The sequence below is a fragment of the Spermophilus citellus genome (genome assembly GCF_964194105.1).
Source record: "Spermophilus citellus genome assembly, chromosome: 10".
In the NCBI taxonomy this organism is placed as follows: Eukaryota; Metazoa; Chordata; class Mammalia; order Rodentia; family Sciuridae; genus Spermophilus; species Spermophilus citellus.
Window position 1 is genome coordinate 23,927,491 of NC_138197.1, and position 22,861 is coordinate 23,950,351.

Genomic DNA, 22,861 nt, shown 5'->3' on the forward strand with positions numbered 1-22,861 from the left:
ATGTCAAGAATCATTTCTTGCATAAATAGTCAGTTTAATTTTAGGTAACTTTGTTTGAGATTATAATGAATTTCATATATGACCAATTATTGGTTGGTCAGTAGATCTTTTTTTGGGAGGGAGGTGATAGAGGGAAGAGAGTTCAACCAAGAAGCAATGCTTGGTGCTTATGACAGCCTGATTATGGCTCTGGTTTTACTGTGGCAACACTGAATTGGTATATTTAGGCTTTGTTCAGACTGAACAACAAGGGCCTAATGTCCATCTTTAGCCAGCCTTTTTTTTTTTTTTGTGCAAAACTAATTGTGTGGAGATAATCTGAAATCAGAGAGCTGCAAGGTGGATGGTTTCTTAAGGAAAGTGTCTTAAATCTTAGTTGGTCTTGTTGGTCTGAATATGAGAATTACTTCCCCTGTGTGATGAAACAGAAGCAAATAAACACCAGAGGTGTTGATTTAGGCTTGTACAATTCCCACCAGACTCAAAGCTGAATCTCAGGGAGCCCTTTGTCTTTGTAGAATGATAATGAATCAAGTCCTTTTAGTCTGAGTCACACTATTGCCATATTGAGACCAAATGGAGAATGAGTTGATGAGCACATGCTTGCAGCACAAAGTCTCCTTTCCACCCATGAACCTTGTGTCTGTTTCTCAGCATAGCAGTCCTGTGTATATGCAGGGAGAAACAGGACAAAGCAGTTTGTATAGCCCATTCTGCCAAAGCAGAAGCAAGACATACTTGGCTGGATGCTTTATAAAGTGTTCATTATCTGGGGCTATTTTATTGTTATCAATAAGAACTAGCCAGTAAAGCAGTTGGGATGCCTGGGACTAAGTTAAGACTTAAATTTACCATCTGGGCAGAGCTGTGGTTGTCAGTCAAAAATAGATAAGAACAATCTAGACTGTTAATTAAGATCTGTTTTACTTTTTGTTTTCATTTTTTATAGGGCAGGAGCTGTGCCTTCTGTGAGTGCTGTTTATAAACTAAACCCATTGTAGCCATTTAATGTTGAACAAGCAGTATTTCTAGAACCAACCTGAGTGTGTTTTGACTTCTGACATCTTATAGTTGTAGCTGAAAGTACCATCAGTAATACTTGGAAACTGAGTCTCCACTTCAGGAGAACAGAGACTTGGCTCAGTGTGCAGGAACCTCCAAAGAAGAAAAGGAACTTTTTAATCTCTTACTTAAAGCTCTTTTTCTCTCATTTTTGTTTTTTCCTGTTGGTGATTTTCTATAGAGCCTTACAGAATCTTATATATGATTTTGAAAACCTGTGTTCCATTTTCAGTTCATTCCTTCCCGTCCTCCTCAGCTACTAACGCTCCTAGCACCACATCTCTTTGGCACTGAAGTTTTCAGGTTCTTCCTTTAAGCATGATGAGCTATGCAAGTCTGAGTTCCCAGCTGAAAAAAAAGCTGTTTGCTATTCAAAAGATAATGATTATAGAAGATAACATAAACCATTAAATACTTCTTCAGCTTACAGAAATTATTTAATTTGTTATTCAGAACAACTCTGTGAGGTAGGTAAGCCAGGATCAGAGGAGTAGCGACTTGCTCCAAGCAAATAGAAAAGCCAAGACTGTTTTTAGGCAGCAAAGCCTATTTACTCTTAGAAACACCCCTCACCCCAAAACGTTTTACTTTGTGTACAAGCTTGGTGGAATATTAAATCACTTTAAGGGGAAGGAAAAGCTGTGGAACTAGGTTATGTCTAACATTTTATGTTCAAGTCAAGCCATCCATCCCTGCCTGGGTTTTTCCATCTTGTACCTCTTCTTTCTCTGGACAGGACTATGCTGACACAGAACTCTTGCTTTCCCGGGAGAACGTGGACCAGGAGGCATTGCTAAACTATGCCCGGGAGGCGGCTGACTTCTCCACGCAACAGCAGCTGCCCTCTCTAGATTTTGCCATCAATCATTATGGGCAGCCTGATGTGGCCATGTTTGACTTCACTTGTATGTATGCCTCTGAGAATGCAGCCTTGGTACGGGAACAGAATGGACACCAGTTATTAGTGGCTCTGGTTGGGGACAGCCTCCTAGAGGTGAGTACTAAGGGAAACAGCACTTTATGGTAGAGGCAGTACTGAGGAACAGTAATAATGAGGAGCAAATCTGGGTGTATTGGCTGTAGAGTGAGCATCAGCAGCATAGGCAAGACCTCTGCAGGAGTTATACCAACCAGGAAAAAAATAATGACATTAAGAATGGTTAGAAATTCTGCAACTTTTATAACTTGCCTCTGTACTAGTTTGTGAAATGGAGATGTCCAGAGTCTGAATAGTTGTCAAATACAACTGTTGGCAGCACACTTCCTTTTGTTCTTCAGTTTAGCTTAACTCTTTTAAAAATGATTTATTAGCTGGGTATGGTAGTGTTAGCCTGTAATTTCAGCTACTTGGGAGGCTGAGGCAGGAGGATTACAAATTTGAGGCCAGCATTGGCAATTAAATGACAAAATAAAATAAAAAGGACTAGGGTTGTAGTTCAGTGGTAAAGCACTTGCCTAGCTAGGCCTCAAGTTCAAACCCCAGTACGGAAGAGAAAAAAGATAACTTATTTTAACTCTGACTTGTATCTCTTTCATAGCCTTTCTGGCCCATGGGAACAGGAATAGCCCGGGGCTTTCTAGCTGCTATGGACTCTGCCTGGATGGTACGAAGTTGGTCTCTAGGAACCAGCCCCTTGGAAGTCCTGGCAGAGAGGTAATAAGTCTCTTCTATGAAAAAACTGGGAAAAAGGAGTGGCTTACTCCTCAGGCTGAGTAAAAGTTATTCCTTCTTCTTTCTCTCTTCCTTTATTCATTAAAGATGTTTTTATATGTAAGAGGGGAAAGGTGAGGCTGGGGTTGTGGTTCAGCAGTAGTGCGCTCACCTAGTGTGTGCGAGGCCCTGGGTTTGATCCTCAGCACCACATAAAAATAAATAAATAAAAACAAAGGTATTGTGTCTAACTACCAACTAAAAAAAATAAATATTTTTTTTAAAAAAAGAGGAAAGGCACAATATTTCATAAAATTTTAGAAACCTAAAGATGATCTAATGGGACTGTTCTCTTGTCCCTTTCTAAATGACTTTATTATTGGAAAATAATATCTGAATCTCTATATGCCATCTGGTTCTTTTATGACCATTACGTGAACAAATACTTAAAAAGTGCAATTTAGATCATCCTGACCTTAAGCTAGAAAGGCTTAATCTGATGAAGTCATTGTCATAGTCAGAACATGCTAACATAGGAAACGGAAAGTGATTGAAAGGATAACGCCAAATTGTTTTTAAACATTTCTCAAACCTTAAGGCATTCTGGCTTAATGTGGTGACAGGTTCTCTTTTTACCTAATTTTTAAAATTAAAGTATATATTGGCACACTTAAAAACACAATAGTAAATTAGTTGCCTTTTAAACTAGACCAGACAATTATCACTCCCCATAGCATTGTCCTGTTCTTCTCTTTGGCTCTTAACTAATCCATTGTCCTTGAAATCACTGAGTGGTGGTGGTTCTGAGAAGCTAGGGTTGATGTAGAGTCAAAGAAAACTTTCCAAGAATGAAGATATATTGTATACATCAGATAATTTGGTGGACTGTCAAAACAAATATTACAAAAAGAGGAAAATGTTTATTGTGCTTGTCACTTCTATGTTGTGTGTTATTGCAGGGAAAGCATTTATAGGTTGCTGCCTCAAACCACCCCTGAGAATGTGAGCAAGAACTTCAGCCAGTATAGCATCGACCCTGTCACTAGGTATCCCAATATTAATGTCAACTTCCTCCGGCCAAGCCAGGTAAGAGCATTCTAGTCAGATATGTGCATCTGGGCCTATTCTCAGGACTGATCAGAACTCTAATAGATCAAAATGTATATAATTATGTTTGGTTTTAATACCATATACACTTTCAGTAATCCAAGTCGGTATCTCTCTGAATTGGTGGAAGTAGGTATTATTTTCCATCAACTTGTTGAGCAACTAAGGCATGGAGTTGTTGAATACTTACAGAAGATCAAATGTGACCAAAATAGTGTACCTAGGACTTCATCTCATGCCTCTTAATTTAAATCACATACAGTCAAGGAAAGAGCGTTGATTGGTTCAGTATTCTGAAGATGTGACTTCCACTTGCCTGTTGGTCACTAATCACCTGTGACTCAGATGGGTCATTTTACTATGTCTGAGCCTCAGTTTTTCAGCTGAGAAGTGGAATTCCTACCTACTCACGGGATCATTGTAAGTGAAAATGAGATTGTTCTCTGGAAGGAACATTGAAAAATAAAAACATAAAAGTAGAAGATATTGTTATTATTGTAAACCAATTATTTTTTGGTTCTGTTGCGTTCTCAAAAACTCTGAACCCTCATTACTGTATTGAGAATGACATTTTACAAAGCATAATAATCCCTAAGAATAGAATTTTAGAAAGCAACCTATTTGATATATTTTCTGTGTTCCAGAGTAATTTTTTGTCTTCTATATGAAGTTTGTGCCTTTGGGCCTTCCATATATATGTGGTAAAATATTTATAAATTCTGTTAATGAGCAGCCTTAATTGTCCTACAGAGACTCACCAGAGGGACCTCTGTGATTGAGTGGTTAACTTTCAGCACAATTTCTTACAGTTGCTATGTATTTGTTTCTATATAACCTAACCCATTCCATAAAAGATTTAAAGGTTGTCACCTTAACTTCTGTCTGAACTTTACCATGGGGCTGAGGGTGTAGCTCCCAGTGGTAGAGTGCATGCTAGCATACAAAAGGCTTGGGGTTTGACCTACAGCATGCCACCACCAAAACAAAAAATACATAAATAAACATACACACAAATAAATAAACTTAATCCACTTTCCCAGTCTTTCATCGTAGTCATTCTGTTTTTAGGTGGGAATTTGTTACATGGTGTTTGGTTTTCCTTCTTTTCAATTTTCTGCCAGGTGCGCCATTTATATGATACTGGAGAAATGAAAGATATTCATTTGGAAATGGAGAACCTAGTGAATTCCCGAACTACCCCAAAGTTGACTCGCAATGGTGAGTTCTGGAAATGGTTTTTTGAAAGACAGGTAACCCTTTTCAGAGCAGTCTACTCAAAAGCCATCACATGAACATAATACCATATATGGCAGTGGTTTTCAGCCAGGAGTGGTTTTGCCCTCCAAGAAACATTTGATTGTTCCTGGTTGTCATGACTTGGGGAGGTTGCTACTGTTTCTAGGTGGATATAATCCAGCAATGTTGCTAAACCTGCTATAATGTACAAGAAAGGTTCCCACAACAAAAAATTACCTTGGGCTAAGGTGTTATGAGTAGAGATAAATTAGATACAGATTCTGGAGAGGAAAAAGAGTGTGCATACTACACCCACTTTTAAGTTTTGTGGGGAAACTGATAGAACATGTGGTAGCATTTTAGATGGGGCCTGTGGTGTTGCCATTATACATGTTAAAGGCAAAGGCCATTCCATATTTTGTGTGTATTGAGAGGTCCCTGAAGTTTTTTTTTACATTGAGTACACCTGGTCAGCTATAATTAAGATAGACTGGAGAAGGGAAATACATGACAGGCTAGGAGATTAGTTGGAAATACATTGCAATAATCAAACCACAGGGGATGAACCCTAAATCTGATACTGAGCTGGAAATAGAGAAGGGAGAAAGTGGTAGATCACAGTTAGAAAAACTTGGACTTTGGGGCCAGGTGCAGCTGGGTCCCTGACCAAGCCTTGCCATTTGCAAAATGTGTGGCCTTGAACACATTAGTTAACACATCCGAACTTCAGTTTCCTCATCTTTGAAAAGAGACTAATAATAGCTTCCTCCTATGTTTATCATGAAGATTATGTGACATATATAGAGCACTTATTACAATGCATAGCATGGAGTGGGTAATCAAAAACATTGCCCTTATTAATTATGTATGAGAGACTATTTTTTAATTTCTTGTTCCTTTTTAGTTATATATAACAGTAGAATGTATTTTGACATATCTTACATACATGGAGTATAACTTCCCATTTTTGTGGTTGTACATGATTTGGGATTACACCGGTCATATATTCACATAAGAACATAGAAAATTTATATCTGATTCATTCTACTGTCTTTCCCATTCCCATCCTCCTTCTCTTTCCCCACTTCCCACCTCCCTTTCCTGCCTATTGTGAGTCAGCATCCACATATCAGAGAGTACATTTGGCCTTTGTTTTTCAGATTGGCTTATTTTACTTAACACAGTAGTCTCCAGTACCATCCACTTACCAGCAAATGCCATAATTTTATTTTTCTTTATGGCTGAGTAATATTCCATTGTGTATATGTACCACATTTCCTTTATCCACTCATCAGTTGAAGGGCATCTACATTGCTTCCATAGCTTAGCTATTATGAATTGAGTTTCTATAAACATTGATGTGGCTGTGTCACTGTAGTGTGTTGATTTTAAGTCCTTTAGGTATAAACCTCAGAGTGGGATTGATTGGGTTAAATAGTGGTTCCATTCCAAGTTTTCTGAGGAATCTCCATACTGCTTTCCAGAGTGGTTGCACCAATTTGCAGTCCCTACGTGAGAGACTATTAAGAAGCCAGAATCAGTGGACTTTGCCAGTTGATTGCCCTTAGGGGCAAAAGATGGGTACTGCATCAGTCTCAACAAGGAAGTGGGAGGGTGAAAAGGTTTGAGTTCCGTTTTGGACATTTTGAATTTGATGTGCTTTGAAGATATCAAGATGAATATATGAATCAACAGGCAGATTAAAACATTTTCCTTTCTCCATTGGACTGTTGTATTCATCAGCTTTCTATTGCTGTGAAAAAATACCTGAGGTAAACAAACTTAAAGGAGGAAAGATATATTTTGCCTCATGGTTTCAGATTATAATCACTTGGCTTCATTGTTTTCGGGACTGTGGTGAAGCAGAACATCATGGCAGGGAGCCTGTGGTAGAACAAAGCCTTATGGTGGCCAAAAAGCTGGCCAAAAAGTTGCCCAGCACATATTGGATGTATGGATATCTAGACTTGGGAAGCATCTGAATAAAGTCAATATCTGAGCTAAAAGATAGCACTAGGGGTAGTTCTATGTGTAATCTCAGAATATATTTCCTATGAAAGACTTAACCAGGACTTTTATAATAGCAGTTTTTATCTTATGTTCACAAATCTCTAAATTATTTAGTGCCAAGCTAAATATTTCCAGCTGCCTTAGGGAAGGGAACAGACTTTCTTGGACACAAATAGGAATTCACAGATTCTCTCAAATGATCCATATCATAGCTCTTCCAAGGCATGATCATTCTGGTTTTAGAAACATGTCAATGAACTGGAAAACATCCAGGTGTATGTGTTTGCCTACTCAGTTTCTCAAGATGTGATCATTTATAATACAGGGTACCAAACTGGTCTGGAGTATTGTTATAGTCTGGGGTCCTCAGCCTTTGTCAATGTAACCATACAGAGTGTCATCACTTCACAAATTGTTCACTATTTTAGAAATTATAAGAGCAAGTCTTTAATTATTTTTACTCTAAGGTGCTGCTAGATAGAATAGAATCTTTCCAGTGTTGCTTTGGAGGAAAAGGTTTCCTCAGACCCAGCAACCCTCTAGGGAAATCCTAAGACTGCTCTGCAGGTGAGGGTGACAGCTCAGTAGTGGCACTCTTCCATCTAAGCCAGTTTTCAGGAGTTTCCCAGGGACACTGGACTTCAGCATAAGTACCCAGTTGTGAAATTTTAGTCTCTTCACAGCTGGATGTTGACTTTAGAACATGAGTATATTGGTACCTAAAATTCCAAGACCATGATACCAGTTATATAACATTGTCCTCACTATTTTCTTTTGAAGTCTAGAAATGACTGTTTTTGTCCCTACCTTTAGTAATTTTTCGAACTGGATATGTGTACTGCAAAGCAGATCTTATATTAGTGTTGCTAGGTAACCACACTTCCAATAATAGTTTGTTTTATTGTTTTAGAATCTGTAGCTCGTTCAAGCAAATTGCTAAGTTGGTGTCAAAGGCAGACAGATGGTTATGCAGGAGTAAACGTGACAGATCTCACCATGTCTTGGAAAAGTGGCCTGGCTCTATGTGCAATTATCCACAGATACCGTCCTGATCTGATGTAAGTCATGACTGTACTTTTTATTTTATATCCACCAAAGATCTCAGAGCACCCTGCTATCAAGTAGTCAAATTTTGTACTCTTTCCAAAATGAGGTACATAGTGCAATGCATTCTCCAGAAGACTGTGATTTGATTTAGCTATATTTAAAACTTCATATGTCAAGCATTGTGTTGCTAAGTCCAGGAACAATTAGCTGAGTTGTGTGTTTTGTTTGTTAGTTTTAGTATTGGGGATTAAACAAAGGGGCACTTTACCGCTGAGCTACAATCTCACTACATCCCTAGTCCTTTTTATTCTTTTTTTACTAAGTTGCTGAGGCTGGCCTCAAACTTGCAATCCTGCCTCAGCCTCTCAAGTTGCTGGAATTAAAGATATAAACTACTACACCTGGAAATTAGCTGGGTTTTTAAAAATCACAGCACTCATAAAGTAAAAAATTGGCTTAACATTCACCTGGACCTGTTAACTTTACACAAGGGAAAACTCTGTTTATTGGCCCCAGGTTGAACTCTTCATTTTGGCCAGCCATCTCAGATGCTGTTGGTCACAAGGGAAACCTGGCTAGAACACTGAACACTTGGCTAGCTCAAAACAAATGTGTCACTGCCAGTGAAACCGAAAACAATGAATACTTACCAGTTTATGATGGTTCATTGATATTTTCTTGTCAATGACTACACTTTTTGCAAATATAATTCTGTCAGGGGCTGGGGTTGTGGCTCAGTGGTAGAGCACTTGCCTAGCATGTTCGAGGCCTGAGTTCGATCCTTAGCACCAAATAAAATTTTAAAAAATTCTGTCAAGCTCATGAAGTTCATGTCATCTTACCCAGTATACTAGTAATATCTCTTTTGTCGATTCTTCATCCACCTATCTACAGAATCAGTACACTAGGCTTACCCCAGGTCAGCTGTGGTGACTGGATTTCCCTCACAGGCATTCATAACCATAGAAGCCAAACAGAAAGATTCAGAAATAGAAGTAGAATGCATTGAATTATTCTGGCTGCCTGTACCTTTTATCATTAGGTCCATTTAATGGCCTACTTCTTGTTTATTTTAAAATTGCTTAAGAAATCCTAAAGTATGTAGTCCATATATATGAGATAGTTATAAACTAAAGAGGCAGATCTAATAAAAACAGCTTTGCACAGTGTAGAATTTAAATGGAGAGGACTGAGGATATGGCTCAGAAGAGCACTTGCCTAGCATGCACAAGGCCTTGGGTTCCATACCAGGCTGTAAAAAGAAAAGAGTAGAGGATTTCTAATATGCTTCAATAAATGTAAGTGACCCCCCAATGCTCCTGCATTCAACTCATCCAGAAGATGGTAGAAGGTAAATGAAAATAGTACTTATTCACTCCCACAAAAGAAAGGAGTGGGGAGGGAAAACAGCTTGAAAAGAAAATTATGACAAAAGGCACAGAAGGGCTTCAGAAGATGAGGCAAGTGATAAGTTCTTTTCCAAATGGAGGGCAAGAAAGGGAAGGATAATGACAGGAAAAGTTGAGAGGCCCTAGTGGATGGGTTACAGGGGTGAGTATGGGCCAGAGGGGACACATTCCTGTTAGATTACACCAAAGCGTGCCTGGAGAAGGCCCAGGGGAGTTACAGCAAACATAAAGCAGTGAAAGAAAAGGAAGTAGGGTGCTTTTTGTTTTTTGTTTAATGGAAAAATGCCACAGGTTCAGTAGGTTAGCACAAAATAAGGGTTTCCAGGTAATCTGAAGTCACCTAAACAAGCCTGTTGGGGCTTAGGGTATAACTCATTTGGTAGAGTGTTTGCCTAGCATTCACAAGGTCCTGGGTTCAATTCCCAGCAAACCCCCCCCCCCAAAAAAAAATAATGCTGTCAGATATCACTCTGAATAGCAAGAAGCTTCAAACCCAATAGGAAATATTTGTTAATCTAAATACTTAGGAAAACTCAGGAAATTTAGCAATGGGAAAATCTTATGTAGGTTTTGGAATTTCCCATCAGGAGAAAGCTGTGTAAGATTTACCAGAGCTGATTTTTAGGACATTAGCAGCTTGCCAGGGCCAAGGGCCATGGTGGTAGTAGCTTTGGCTATTAGGAGCAGTCTGATCCAGATAGGATTCATACTACTATTTGACATTCATTTGTATGTGGGCACTTGGGTATAGATGAATCTGTATTAAAGATGGCTCCTGTACTGAGTTTACATTTTGTGTCACTGGAAAGATGAGAGGAGCCAACTTTTTCCCTCTTTTTCTCCTTTATTGGATAGATCTTTAATCATTTCTTCTTGAGGATGCTTTGCATTTCTTTAGTCAAAGGAAGGAGAATAAGAGATGAGAAAAACAGGTCTGCTCTCAGATCCTGGTGATGCACTGCTCCCTGGATTTTAGTCAAAAAGACCAAGAAATGACTATGATCCCGTGATATTGTATGTTCTGGTTTGAGGACAGTCAGCCCAACTTGATCTATATTCCTTGTCCTGTTTCTCAGAGATTTTGATTCTTTGGATGAACAAAATGTGGAAAAGAATAACCAGCTGGCCTTTGATATTGCTGAGAAAGAACTGGGCATCTCTCCCATCATGACAGGCAAAGACATGGCCTCTGTTGGGGAGCCTGACAAGCTGTCCATGGTGATGTACCTGACTCAGTTCTATGAGATGTTTAAGGACTCACTCTCCTCCACTGGTAAGGAGCTGGTGGGTGTGTATGGAATTCTTAGTTTCCTGTTGAGCTATTGTCCAGGCATTTCTGTCTTTCCTTCCAATTGTGCCCTTCATCAGTACCACTAAATACAATACCACCAAGCTCAGGCTTACTCTGTTTCTACTGCTCAATGTGGAGGCAAAGCAGATCTGTGTTTGTTGAGATCCTAATTCCAACTTGGGATAGAAGGCATTTCTTATGCAGTATAACTGAAATGTTGTCTCAGTTATCAGTAGAGTTCTCTGAAAATTGCTTCATTATTTTTCTCTTTTCTAGTCTTATGTTCTAAACCATTCATTATTTTACAAAGTTTTTTTTACTTAATCTGTAAATATGCAAAAATCATTCCTGCTCAACTTGTTTTGTTCCCCTCAACTCTCCTGCCTTCTCCTACTCCTTTCCTCAGAACCAGCCCTTCTGAAGTGGTTCATGTTTGTGGCCTCTATTTACTACCTAAACTTTATAACACTTTGAAATTCATCTTATCTTTGTACTACTCTCTCAACACAGTTTTCTACAGTTAGGAAGAATCATCCTTTCATATTCTTTTCTCATTCTCATGTAGTTGCCTCTTCTGCATCATTCAACACTATAGAATAAATGTTCTCTTCCTTGAAATTCTCTCTTCTCAGCTTCTGTAACAGTGCCCTACTATTCTTTCTTCTGTAATTGTTCCCTCTCTAGTTTCTCTTTCTACCTTTTAGGGTTTCCCAAAAATCTCTTGTTGGCTCTTAGCCTGCTGCCTCTACTTATCATGGGGCTACAAAAAATATTCTTATTGTCATTTATTGCCCTGTGAAATAAATGTAGTATAACGTCTAACAGTGTTGACCGTGGTATCTGACCTGAATTTATATCCCAGTATTTTCACTTGTTTGACCTAGGGCAAGTTACTAAATTTCCCTATGCCTCATGTATGTAATATGTAAAATGGGATAATATACATAATTACACTATGATATGCTACAAAGAATGTTTGGCATATGGGACCACTTAATAAATATTAGTGATTTCTTTTTATTAGTTTCAATTACTATTGATACTAATAAAATTTTGGAATCCATAAAGTTTATGGTACCACTCCTGAGTGTCTTCTAGTCCATGACTCTTATAGGTATCTGAGTCTCTTCCTGATTACATACGCGAAACATGCAACTCTAACAAAAATATTCCCATTTAGGGGGAGCCCCTTAGTATACTCAGCGAAGACCATGGCCTCTACATCTACCCAAACCAATGACCCTATTAGGCTCTGCTCTGCTCTCTCCCTTTCCCTCTCTCTGTCCTGAAATTTTTATTACCAAAGTAAGACTTTAGCACTTAAGGACCTTAAAAAAGCAGAAGGGCAGTTTTTTGTAATGGAAGTATATTGAGGAAAGAGTTTGTTTTGTTTATGTGGGTGGAAAAGAGAAGGGTTAATGTCCAGACTCAAACGTGCATTTCCTTTGTGGCATTTCTACAAAGAGCTGCCTTTAGAGCTTCCTGAGATTCCTTTCCATGAGCCCCTCGAAGACAGAGTGGTTCTGGTCAGGACTTCATAGCACCCTCGAGGGCTGTCCTTGAACACTGCTGATTCCTCTTTACAGACACCTTGGACTTGAATGCTGAGGAAAAAGCAGTTCTGATAGCCAGCACCAAATCCCCTATCTCCTTCCTGAGCAAACTTGGGCAGACCATCTCTCGGAAGCGTTCTCCCAAGGTACCAACACGTGGGAGTCATTTTTCTAGTAACTGCAAGTTAATGACAAAGTGTAGTGAACGGAATGATGTAGCTTCCTTCTTTTCTTGGTGCAGGATAAAAAGGAAAAGGACTTGGATGGAGCTGGAAAGAGGAGAAAAACTAGTCAATCAGAGGAGGTGAGATTCATCTCGGGATTTGCTAGAATTATTATACTAAGTTTTCCTTTTTGGTTTAAATTGTTAATTCCCAAATTGGTTTCACTAGATCCTTTATGGGAACTTCTGTGAGCAGCTTTTTCTGTGGATCTTTATTTAATTTTCTAGAGAACAACCAGGAAACATATATACACATGTGCACTTAGACCTTCCTATCTCTTTGGAGTCACACGTTTGGCCAACTACAGAGGCTTTTGTGGGAAATGGTGATACCAGCACAAGTCCAAAAACTCTTATAATGCCCCATGTGCCAGGGTCTTATTGACTATTTGGAGATTGGTACCTTAAAGAGAGCTGTTAAACTCAACCTAAAGCTACTGTGTGGATCCTGATTACACTTCTTTAAGGGAGGAGGAAGTAAGTGAAGGGTACCTATAATAGTCTGGTTCTCTGGTACTTGCCATTTGTCAGGAGGAAACTCCCAGGGGCTACAGAGGAGAAAGACCAACACTGGTGAGCACCCTGACAGACAGGAGGATGGATGTTGCTGTTGGAAACCAGAATAAAGTGAAGTACATGGCAACCCAGCTTTTGGCCAAATTTGAAGAGAATGCGCCTGCACAGACTACTGGCATAAGGAGACAGGTAAGCACATCTCCCACCCAGACTGGCCAAGTCATACAGGAAGGAGGACCTTTTCAGTGAGACGGACCGTGTCGCTCAAAACTAGTGTCTAATTTTCTCTTGTCTGACTGTGATAGAGATGTGTATTTCCTAAGCTCATCTTAGGCATTCAGTGCTGTTTTATGTTCTGCACAAGTCTGAGGCTTCTTTAACAAAGTCAAGTGGGATCTAAAAAATATATGATTATACATCTATCTATACACAGGTATAAATTCACACACCCACATATTTAAATTATAAAATAAGTATGTGCTTATTGATTAAAATGCTGAAAAGCATAGTAAAGATAACTGAGGTACCTATAGTTTTGCTAATATACTCCTGCATTGCTTTCTGGTTTTCTCCCCTCCCCCATGCTTTCTTGTTTTCATAATGGTGGTCATTTTAAAATGTATTTTTCTATTTTGCTATTTTCATTTAACTTTAGGCACATTCCCATGTGTTCCCAAATCTTTTTGGCATTTTCCAAAATGTGCTGAGTCATTCTAGTGTTGGTTGTTTTAGTTTTTCCCCATCTTTCATGATGAAATAGAGGTAACCATTCTTGCAATAAAGCTGTTTTTTTTTGTGTGTGTGTGTGTTGCAAAGTGTTTTTCTAGGATATTACTGAATATGTGAACATTTGGATACTAAATTACACACCCCAGTTTATGCATGAGAGTACCAGACAGTATTTGACCTGAGGTGTCCTTGTTAAGTCTTGTCACTGCCTTGCTTCACCAAGGCTTCTTACAAAGGGGGGCATTGGGATTTTGATATTTATACTCAAAATTCCTATAAAACTCCCTGATAACCTGAAAGGTTATCCAAAGGACAGGAGGCCTATTCTTTTTGTTCTCTTTGTCTCTTTATCTTCTCCATACTCTAATCAACCATTGTCCCTATGGACCAGGCAGGTGGCACTGATTTTCTTCGAGTCTGACCACATCTCATCTTTAGTTATTAGTATTTGTACTCCTATCTTTTCATGTTGTGGCTTGCAGGAAAGATAGTATTATTCACTGGGAAACATTAGAGGTTGCCTGGATGTTCTGGCAACCCCAGGTTCCTCGGGCAGGCTAGAATGCCCTCTTTGGGAGGTAAATTGCTTCCAAGAAAAGGTTGCTTTCCTCATTAGTTTTCCAAATTAGAGTTAATAGTTTAGACAGAGAGCTTTGGGTTTAGGGAAAGAATAATGAGAATCACAGCTCTGTCTCTCTTCTTTATCTTCTTTTTTGTACTTGCTTTTGATTTGGGGGGCTCCTTCCTTCCCTTCCTTCCTTCCTTTCGTAAATTCCACCTGCCTTCTCACAGTTCATAGATCAATGTCTGTCTTCCATGGGTACTTTTTTTTTTTTTCGGTGTCTTTTCCTACCTTAATGTATTTTATTTTGTTTTGTCTCCCTGTCTGTCCCCCACCCACATTTGGCCTGTGTGTCACAGCCGACACAAGAGCGTGGGGTCAGCCAGCCGACCTGCTGCCTGCCTGAGCAGGGTCTCCCTGCTCCCATCCCCCAGTGGAAACAGGTAAAGGAACTGCTCAGGGATTAGGATGGGGGCTGTTGCCGTAGGTCTTTCCACCCTACTCCTGCTTCTGGGTCTGCCTATGTTCATGCCTGCCCTTGAGAAGCCTAGCTCACAAGGGCTAGAAGGCTCTGTGCTCATTTGAGCAGTAACTCTGAGAAAACATTGAACAGACAGTGCTGATTCAATTCCATGATTCAGTTAACTCCTTGGGATTTGAGAAACCAGTTTAAAAGGCAGACTGTTAATTTGGTGCTGAAACTAGTTGAAGTGATTTGACAAGCTTTTTAGGTATGTCAGCCTTTGGGGCTTTAACTGTTGTAACATTTGTCCCATGTTAACTTTTTGCTAGCTTCTCTACTCATGTCCATTGCTGGGAGAATCTTGACTTCATCAGACCTGAGAATAGCGGGTAGAGGTGGGGCAGTGGAGAGAGCCTTTCACATGAAATGGGGAAATGATAACCATGACAGTAGTTTTGAAGTATAGTTTTGTTTCAAACCTTGTACAAAGAAAGGTGTCATGGGCATTTTTCTTGGGTTTTGTCCATACTTGAAATAACTCTTTTTGCCTGCATGTGGAGTGTACCTGTAGTCCCAGCTACTTGGGAGACTAAGACAAGAAGGTTGCTTTAGCCAGGAGTTCAAGGCCAGCCTGGGCAACATAGGAAAAATCTTCATCTCAAAAATGTATATAATAATGATTAACTAATAAAATATTCTTTTGGGGGACCACAGGTATAGCTCAGTGACAGAGGATTTGCCTATCAGGTGCAAGACCCTAGGCTCCATCCCTAGCAGTACCCCCACCACTTCACCCCACCCTCCAAAAACACCCTCTTTGACATTGTCACTAAAATGTTTTAGGATTTCCCAGAAAATTGCTCATCCTAACAGTGTAGAAAGAAGCAGATAACAATACCTGTTTTATAATAGAAAACCTATCTGAAACTTATCTGAGGAATTGGAAGTCTCTGTTATATTTTCTCTCACGTCATAATTGCGCAAATTTCTGCTCTGTAGAACCTGGAATAGCTTTCTCATAGTTTGATATCATGTAGAACTGATAGGATAATGATAGGTCAGATAAGCTGATCCTGGATTTTATTAGCATCTTCCACAGTTGGCCTCACTCACCTCTTGTGCTGTAACATAGCCTCTGTTGACAGGATATGCTGAAGAACCTTGAATTGGGCCTTATTTAAATTGCATTCAGGAAAAATGTTACTTTCTAAAACTATAACGATATGCCACATGAAAGGCATGGCCCATAAGGCTAAGATGGAATCTTGGGAGTGGTGTCCAAACTCATAGCCAAAGTCAAACTTCCCTTTCTCTATGCTTAGGAGAGGTCTTCTGAAATGTTTTCATCAAAAATTTACTGTATTTTATTTTCTTACCCTTGCTTGAAGTGGAAGATAAGATTTGAAAAGTAATCTTAGTTGAGGATATTGAGGTGTGACGCAAATTCTAAACTAGATTCTAGAAACTCTATAGACTCATAGAGGGTAGCCTGAGGTAGAAACAAAGTGGGAAGATCAGAAGCAATCTACACAAGTGGATGGATAGGTAATCCTATGTCATGTGCCTGGCATAGCTTTGGTGGGCTTACTGGGAAGTGTGGGGCAGTGAATGTGGCTTGAGACGTTGGCTGAGTCATGGCCTCGGTCCTGTGAAGATGGACTCATCAGCTCATAATCTGATGGTGCTGCCCTGAAGAGGCATCAGGAGCTTGGTTTTATGGGACTACTTATGGATTGTCTGATAGCCTATAGCATTTTTCAGGGATTGGTATGGAGATTATTGTTCATCCAAACTTACATAGCTTGTAATCAGGTCATTATGGTCACAATCAGTGAAGTAGGGTGATACTAACAGGCCATCTGTACAGCAGATTAAAACCCTTAAAGTCAAACATAGCTTCTAGGAATAAGTACCAGAGATTATAGCTGGATAGAGCAACTAAGTAGATGGGTAAATAAGAAATCACAAGTAATGAAAACCTTGTTAGATCCTTATATACTTTAGGTTTTATAAAGTTGGAGATTGTGAATATTATTTGAAATTTATAATATTCACATAATAATCTTTTCCTGAGTGTTGGCCTCTAAATTTATCTCCTGAACACTAGAGGTGGATGTGATGTCAGGTTCTGCAGATACCTAAAAAGACAAGAACTTGGGAGCACTTTGGCTGCTGCTCTGTCTTGCCCTGATTGTTGGCCTCTCATCTCCCTTCAGGAACTGGGTGCTGACTGGAGCACCTCACTGTGGCTCACTTTGTGCTTCTCTTGACATTGTTCCCACTGATGCAGGAGGGTGTGACAGACACAGCAGTGATTGCTGAGTTGACAAGAAAATCAGTTTCAATTTCAATCATTGTATGGAAGAAGAAAAATGAATAACAACTCTGCTTGCCAGTGACTTCTCTTCCTAACCTTCCTGTATAATCACTGTACCTCTTTCCTTCCCTACTCCTTTTGCGTTTGATCCCAGAAGTGCATCCTGTACGCAAACTCTGCGCAAGAACCAGCCTTGGTTTGGAAGTAGATTGTTACCTGAGGTGGGAACAAACAGTGGGGATGCTTCCCCTGGTCTCATGACTACTAAAGCCTTCCTCCTGCAGGCTTTACATGTATGCCTACCCCAGGCAGTCATCTGGTCAGAGAAAACTAAGAATCAAAGAGGCCCAAGATAATGTGCAGTTGCTTCTCAAATGCAGAGAAGTTTTCTTAGAGGTGCAGAATGAGGAAAAAAGTCATGAAGATATATATGGTATCAATTAGTGAAATATGCCTAATTATTTTATCCTGTTTCCTGTACTTTTTGTCCTACCTTGGTATTCTCAGAAATTTTGAATGTTATTTAGGATGTGAAAAGAGTAGGTAGGATATTATCACAAATACCTGTGCGTTCTGCTTTGTTGCTATGGGGTGTGCGTCACCAACTTTTAAGAGGTAGTCTTATATCACTTATAGTGGACCCGAATGCCTTTTTTCTCTGCTTATAATTAAGACCATTTTCCTGTCCTCCAACTTCCCTGCCAAATCCCTTGATTCCTGTCATTTAGAAAGTGCTACATCACAAGTTCTCACCAGCTACATAGATTACCTGTGCCATCAGTGCCTAACAGAAGGTGTCAGTCCAACCTGGAGCTCATCAAGAGTTTGTGACAAGCCACCCTCTCTAACCACATAGTGATTTGCTTTTGAGGCTTTTTGAGGCAAGGAAGGGGCCTCTCAGGTTGCTTCGGAAAATGCCCATCAGCCCTTCCAGAACTACCCTTCATGTAGCCATTGTCTGAACAATGTTCTCTCTGTTTGTGTCTATTGGTGTAAAAGCGACGGGAAAAGGAACGTTCTCGGACCTGCCCAAAAAAAGTGATCACACTTTCTCCTCCCCCTACTTCACCTGCCTGTCAGGTGCACAGTGAACAGCAGGTGATCTTCTCTGCATGCTCTATGTCCTATCTGTCTTCTTGCCTGCCTGTGTAAAGACCAACTCAGTAATCCCTCTTTTCTACTTAAATGTTATATACCATTTGTAGAAACCATTTGTAGCAGAAACAACCTATAGTGCTACAAATTGGCATTTCCTGAATGGACCTCAGGATAATGCACTGTACATTCAAATCCTGGGCAGTTTAATCTAGTTTCCATCCTAGGAATATAAGTATGTAACCACAAACTAAAATATAAAACTATATTTTGTGGAGATTGAGGCCTACAAGCCCTGATAGCAACGCATTTTTATAAAATCCCATTTAAAGCAGCCATTTTTCTCTTGCTTTTCTGTAAGTTGTGATTAAAATGGGCATTTGGAAGTTTTATAGGACCTCCCTACGTGAGTTTGATTCCTTCTGATTCTGAGAGCCCTGATTCTTGCTTACCCAATTCCTCCTAACAAATGCTCACCCTTCCCCATCTGCCCCATTCACATTCCAGGCCTATCACTCAAGCTGTTTTACAGGGGTAGGGTGGTAACTCTATGATATATTGCCTCCTAGCATTCATGAAGCCCTGGGTTCAGTCCCCAGTACTACACACACACACACACACACACACACACGGCTAGTGAACATTTGTGGCAAGCATACTTATTTATTTATAGAATGGCTTTGTTGACCTTTATGGTATATCCCTGTAAAATAAAATGCTAATTTGGAGGGCAGGATCCGTGCAAAGACATTTTCTCAATTAAGGTAGCCTATTTAAAAGGGGACTACTAGTAACAGTCTGATTTTAGAGGTTCAACGTATGTCCATTGGTTTAAGAACTGAGCCATGGTAGATTCAGGTACCAGGATTGAAGGTGTAGCTCAGTGGTAGAGCATTTGTCTAGCATGTGCAAGGCCCTGGGTTCAATCCCTAGTACTGGGGGGGGGGGGGGGAGTAACTGCCCAATTTTTTGTCTCTAATAACTAACAATTATAACAATTATGAGCATTTACTATGACCCAAGTTCCTTTCATGTGTCATCTTAGCCAGTTCTCATAACAATACAAAACAGGTACCATTATTATCTTCATTTTACAAATGAAGAGACTGAGCACAGGGTAGAGAAGCCAAGTAATTTGTATAGAGCCACACAGGAAGTAATGGAACCAAAATTGAATCCTGGTCATGAGCCTCAGGAGCCCAAGCTCTGGCCTCATTATGCTTATGGAGACAGTCTGCTTCTGGGTAGCCACATGGGAAGGTTTGGATCAATTTTGCACCAGTACATGGTATAAGGTGAAAGTCCTTGGTTGTCCTTAGTAGATGAGCATGGGGGTCTTCCCCATTCTCATGATTGCTGTTAATGATTTCCTCAGTTCAGCAAGGCAGCCCTGTGCCTGTGTTACAGGTTCCCATTTCTCTCACGTATGTATTCCTGTCTATAAACTGAAAATGCTTCCAGTCTTCATCTACTTCTCCCTATAATAAAATATGTTCTTCTTGAGGGTCTACCTGAGTTTCCTCTAGGCTCATAATGGTCATTTATTCCAGCCAGTTTTTACCTCTTCACCTTTTCTTTCTAATATCTTATTGTGGAAAACTTCACCCTACTAACCTTCAATTGAATGCCTCTGATCTCATGCCACTGTGTGAAAGAAGTGTGCTTGTTCCACCTTTGTACTAACCATAGTTTTTTATTCGTCTATATAGCTGACCTCATTGGAGGCCAGGTGGACAGAATGGCTGTGCAAAAAATTGTTCTTGGGTCCTGGAATTTGATTGGGGTTATGGTAAGTTGGGTGGTGACCAGTAGGGACAGGGGATATGCATTGAAATGAATTTCTGCCTCTGAATGTCCCGCTCTCACCTAGTAGTTTCAAATAGAGCATCCGAATGGAGCTTAAGTTTCTACTTTGTTGCCAACAGACATACAGGGATCTTGATGCTGACAGCCGTGGCAAGCAGAGTCCCCGCCATGAGAGGGTAAAAGAGCATGAACCCGTGGCATGGGATGCTAAGAGCCAAAGAAGTGGGGCACGCTGTATGGTGGGGCAGTGGGAAGGGGGCATGGAGGATGGTCCCTTTTCCCCTTGCTTTTTGCACATTTGTCACTCAGCCTCTACCCCCAAAGTATGTGTTAATGGGAGAACAGCATTAACTGCCAGGGATAGCTTCTCAGGAGAAAGGTCTATGTAAGTAAGCAGATAACTTTTGACAGTTATAGATCTTGAAGTAGAAATATTAAGAGAAATGCTGTTTGCCAGTCTGAGGATTTATCAAGAGTGAAAAGGATAAGTGGAAAGAAGGTAATGGCAATATGGGTATGCATAATGAAAAGCTTCCACTGGTCTTTTTTAAAAAACTAAGGGAGGAATCACTGATTGCAACTGACCGTCATAATTTATTCAGTAACATAGATGACCAGTTGAAGAGGCCTGCTTATTTTATGAGACTTTTGGTTATTGTTGTTATCCCCCTCCTTTAAAAAAGATCCCCAGATGAGGATAACTTTGCAGCTAGAATAGATTATCTATAGTTGCTAATCTCACATAAGCCCTTTATATTATTTTTACCTCCTCTTCTGCCTATCCTTTCTGAAAAATGCAGTTATGGCTAAGTAGTAAATCAGGTTACTTCTCAGATCTGTTAAGAAACTAACCATAGCACTCTAACTATGCCCTCTCACCAGACTGCCGTCAGGCAGCTAGCTGTATGCTGTCAAGATGGGAGTGCTGGGTTAGGGATCAAGGTGAAGGGGCTGTCTGTTGCACCTTCTCAGCATGGCTAGGCCTTATTTTCCTCATTGCTTATCATGCAGGTTATTAGGGCTGCCTTCTCCCACAGGCACTGTGGGAACCCAGCCTTCATCCCAGGCTGTACTTTACATCTCTCAAAAAGAAAAGTAGGCATTTTCCTTGAGCAGGACAGTACCCTACATTTTGGAGAATGTCTGTTTTAATGAGGTTCTGATGATTTTTACTAACACCTAAAAGAAGAAGAAAGGGAAGTATGTTGAGTATAAGAAGAAATTGGCCAGGAGCAACACTTCTGAAGTCTAGGGTTACCAAGGGGAAGAGCACAGAAGACAATAGATGTTTGGGGATTTTTCTTCCTTTTTCCCCAAGGAGCTAGCATCTGGATTCCTCAGTACAGAGCTCTAGGCTAGATACTTTGGAGGGACAACACTTATGTTTTTCCAAAACTTTGTTTCCACTGCTCCAGTACCGTGTGTACACTGCTCGCTTTTGATGCCTATTGCTCCTCCATTAAGTTCTGTCGACTTTGTCATGCTAAGGGGATGGATGTTCAGTCTTGTTGTGGCCTTTTTTTTTTTTTTTTTTATTGTTGGTCGTTCAAAACATTACATAGTTCTTAATATATCATATTTCACAGTTTGATTCAAGTGGGTTATGAACTCCCATTTTTACCCCGTATACAGATTGCTGTATCACATCAGTTACACTTCCATTGATTTACATATTGCCATGATGAGTGGTACTGGTACTCTTCCACAAAGTCCATCCCCAACTCCCTGAGGGCTTTTGTAGCTGACTCTACCTTGAATGCTGAGCTTAGGACCAGGGAGCTAGCTGAGCATCTGGAGCAGAGTATAGGCTAGTTAGGCACCAGATAACTGCCATTCCATGTTGTTACCCCCAAAAATGTTGTGAGTGTGTATTGGCTGAAGTTAGGGGTGCAGTGGATCTGGAGGAGCAGAGAGTTTCTCATTACCCTATTAGTAGTACCTCTGTTCCTCCAAGCCTATAAATATTTCACCTTGAACCTGGTAGGAAACTAAGCAGTTATTACTTGCTAACGCTTTCACCTATCTCACTCTCTGGGCCAATTGCTGAAGAAAACACTGGCTCATTTTTGCTGTATGTGTTGTGTGCAGTCTGCAAAAGATGTGGGAGCTTTGAGTCTTGTCTCCTATTTATTGCTTGAGGTTTGGCTGGCCTCGTTGGCAAACAGAGCTTCTCCAAGCACTAGAAGGAGGATAAGCACTATTCCTGCCCTTGATACAGAAAAAGCAAGCTTAGCCCTATTTACTGTCTCTCTTGCTTGCTAATTAGAAGGCTAATTGAATAACGGGGTGGTGGCAGAATTCTTCCTTACGCAGAAAGCATGCCTTGGGCCAGGGAAAGGGCTCTCCGCAGGGGACAAGGTATATGGTTGCAGTACCTGCTGACACCTATCCTATCACTCAGCTGGCAGAATTGCCCACTTAGAGGATGGGTGGAGTAAGAATACCAAGCCAGAAAAGACAAGGCTTTCATAGCTGGTTTACCTGTGAAGAACAACATATCTCTATGGCATATCTTTTTCAACTAGGATTCAAATTTGGGCTGGGAATACAGCTCAGTTTGTAGAATGCCTGCCTTGCATGCCCAAGACCCTGGGTTCAATTCCCAGCACCACACACACACACACAATCAAAAATGCACTATTTATGTTCAGAGCAAGCTTCACTATAAGCATTGGAAGATAAGTAAAAAACAAAATGGGAGCCTTGATTAGGGAGCCACTTGAGCTTCTGGGAGCTAAAAATATTTCTTTATCATATGTATAAGATAGAGGTGTAGAGTAGAAG

The 22,861-nt window shown here is 40.2% G+C and overlaps 1 protein-coding gene across 32 annotated transcripts in view; it reads left to right on the top strand.

Annotated features, from left to right (window-relative positions):
* Window positions 1-22,861, top strand: part of MICAL3 (microtubule associated monooxygenase, calponin and LIM domain containing 3) — a 200,046-nt gene that overhangs the window by 90,475 nt on the left and 86,710 nt on the right. For 21 of the 32 annotated variants that reach the window (XM_081310961.1, XM_081310962.1, XM_081310955.1 and 18 more), the window contains 12 exons: window positions 1,799-2,056; window positions 2,601-2,716; window positions 3,673-3,799; window positions 4,942-5,038; window positions 7,977-8,124; window positions 10,599-10,795; window positions 12,400-12,512; window positions 12,608-12,670; window positions 13,121-13,294; window positions 14,756-14,839; window positions 18,176-18,274; window positions 20,197-20,253. In XM_081310961.1, the coding sequence (XP_081167087.1) occupies window positions 1,799-2,056; window positions 2,601-2,716; window positions 3,673-3,799; window positions 4,942-5,038; window positions 7,977-8,124; window positions 10,599-10,795; window positions 12,400-12,512; window positions 12,608-12,670; window positions 13,121-13,294; window positions 14,756-14,839; window positions 18,176-18,274; window positions 20,197-20,253 (1,533 nt within the window). Of the gene's footprint in view, window positions 1-1,798; window positions 2,057-2,600; window positions 2,717-3,672; window positions 3,800-4,941; window positions 5,039-7,976; window positions 8,125-10,598; window positions 10,796-12,399; window positions 12,513-12,607; window positions 12,671-13,120; window positions 13,295-14,755; window positions 14,840-18,175; window positions 18,275-19,980; window positions 20,061-20,196; window positions 20,254-22,861 lie in introns of all 32 variants that reach the window. The other 11 variants (XM_081310954.1, XM_081310957.1, XM_081310967.1 and 8 more) reach the window with 6 other exon arrangements.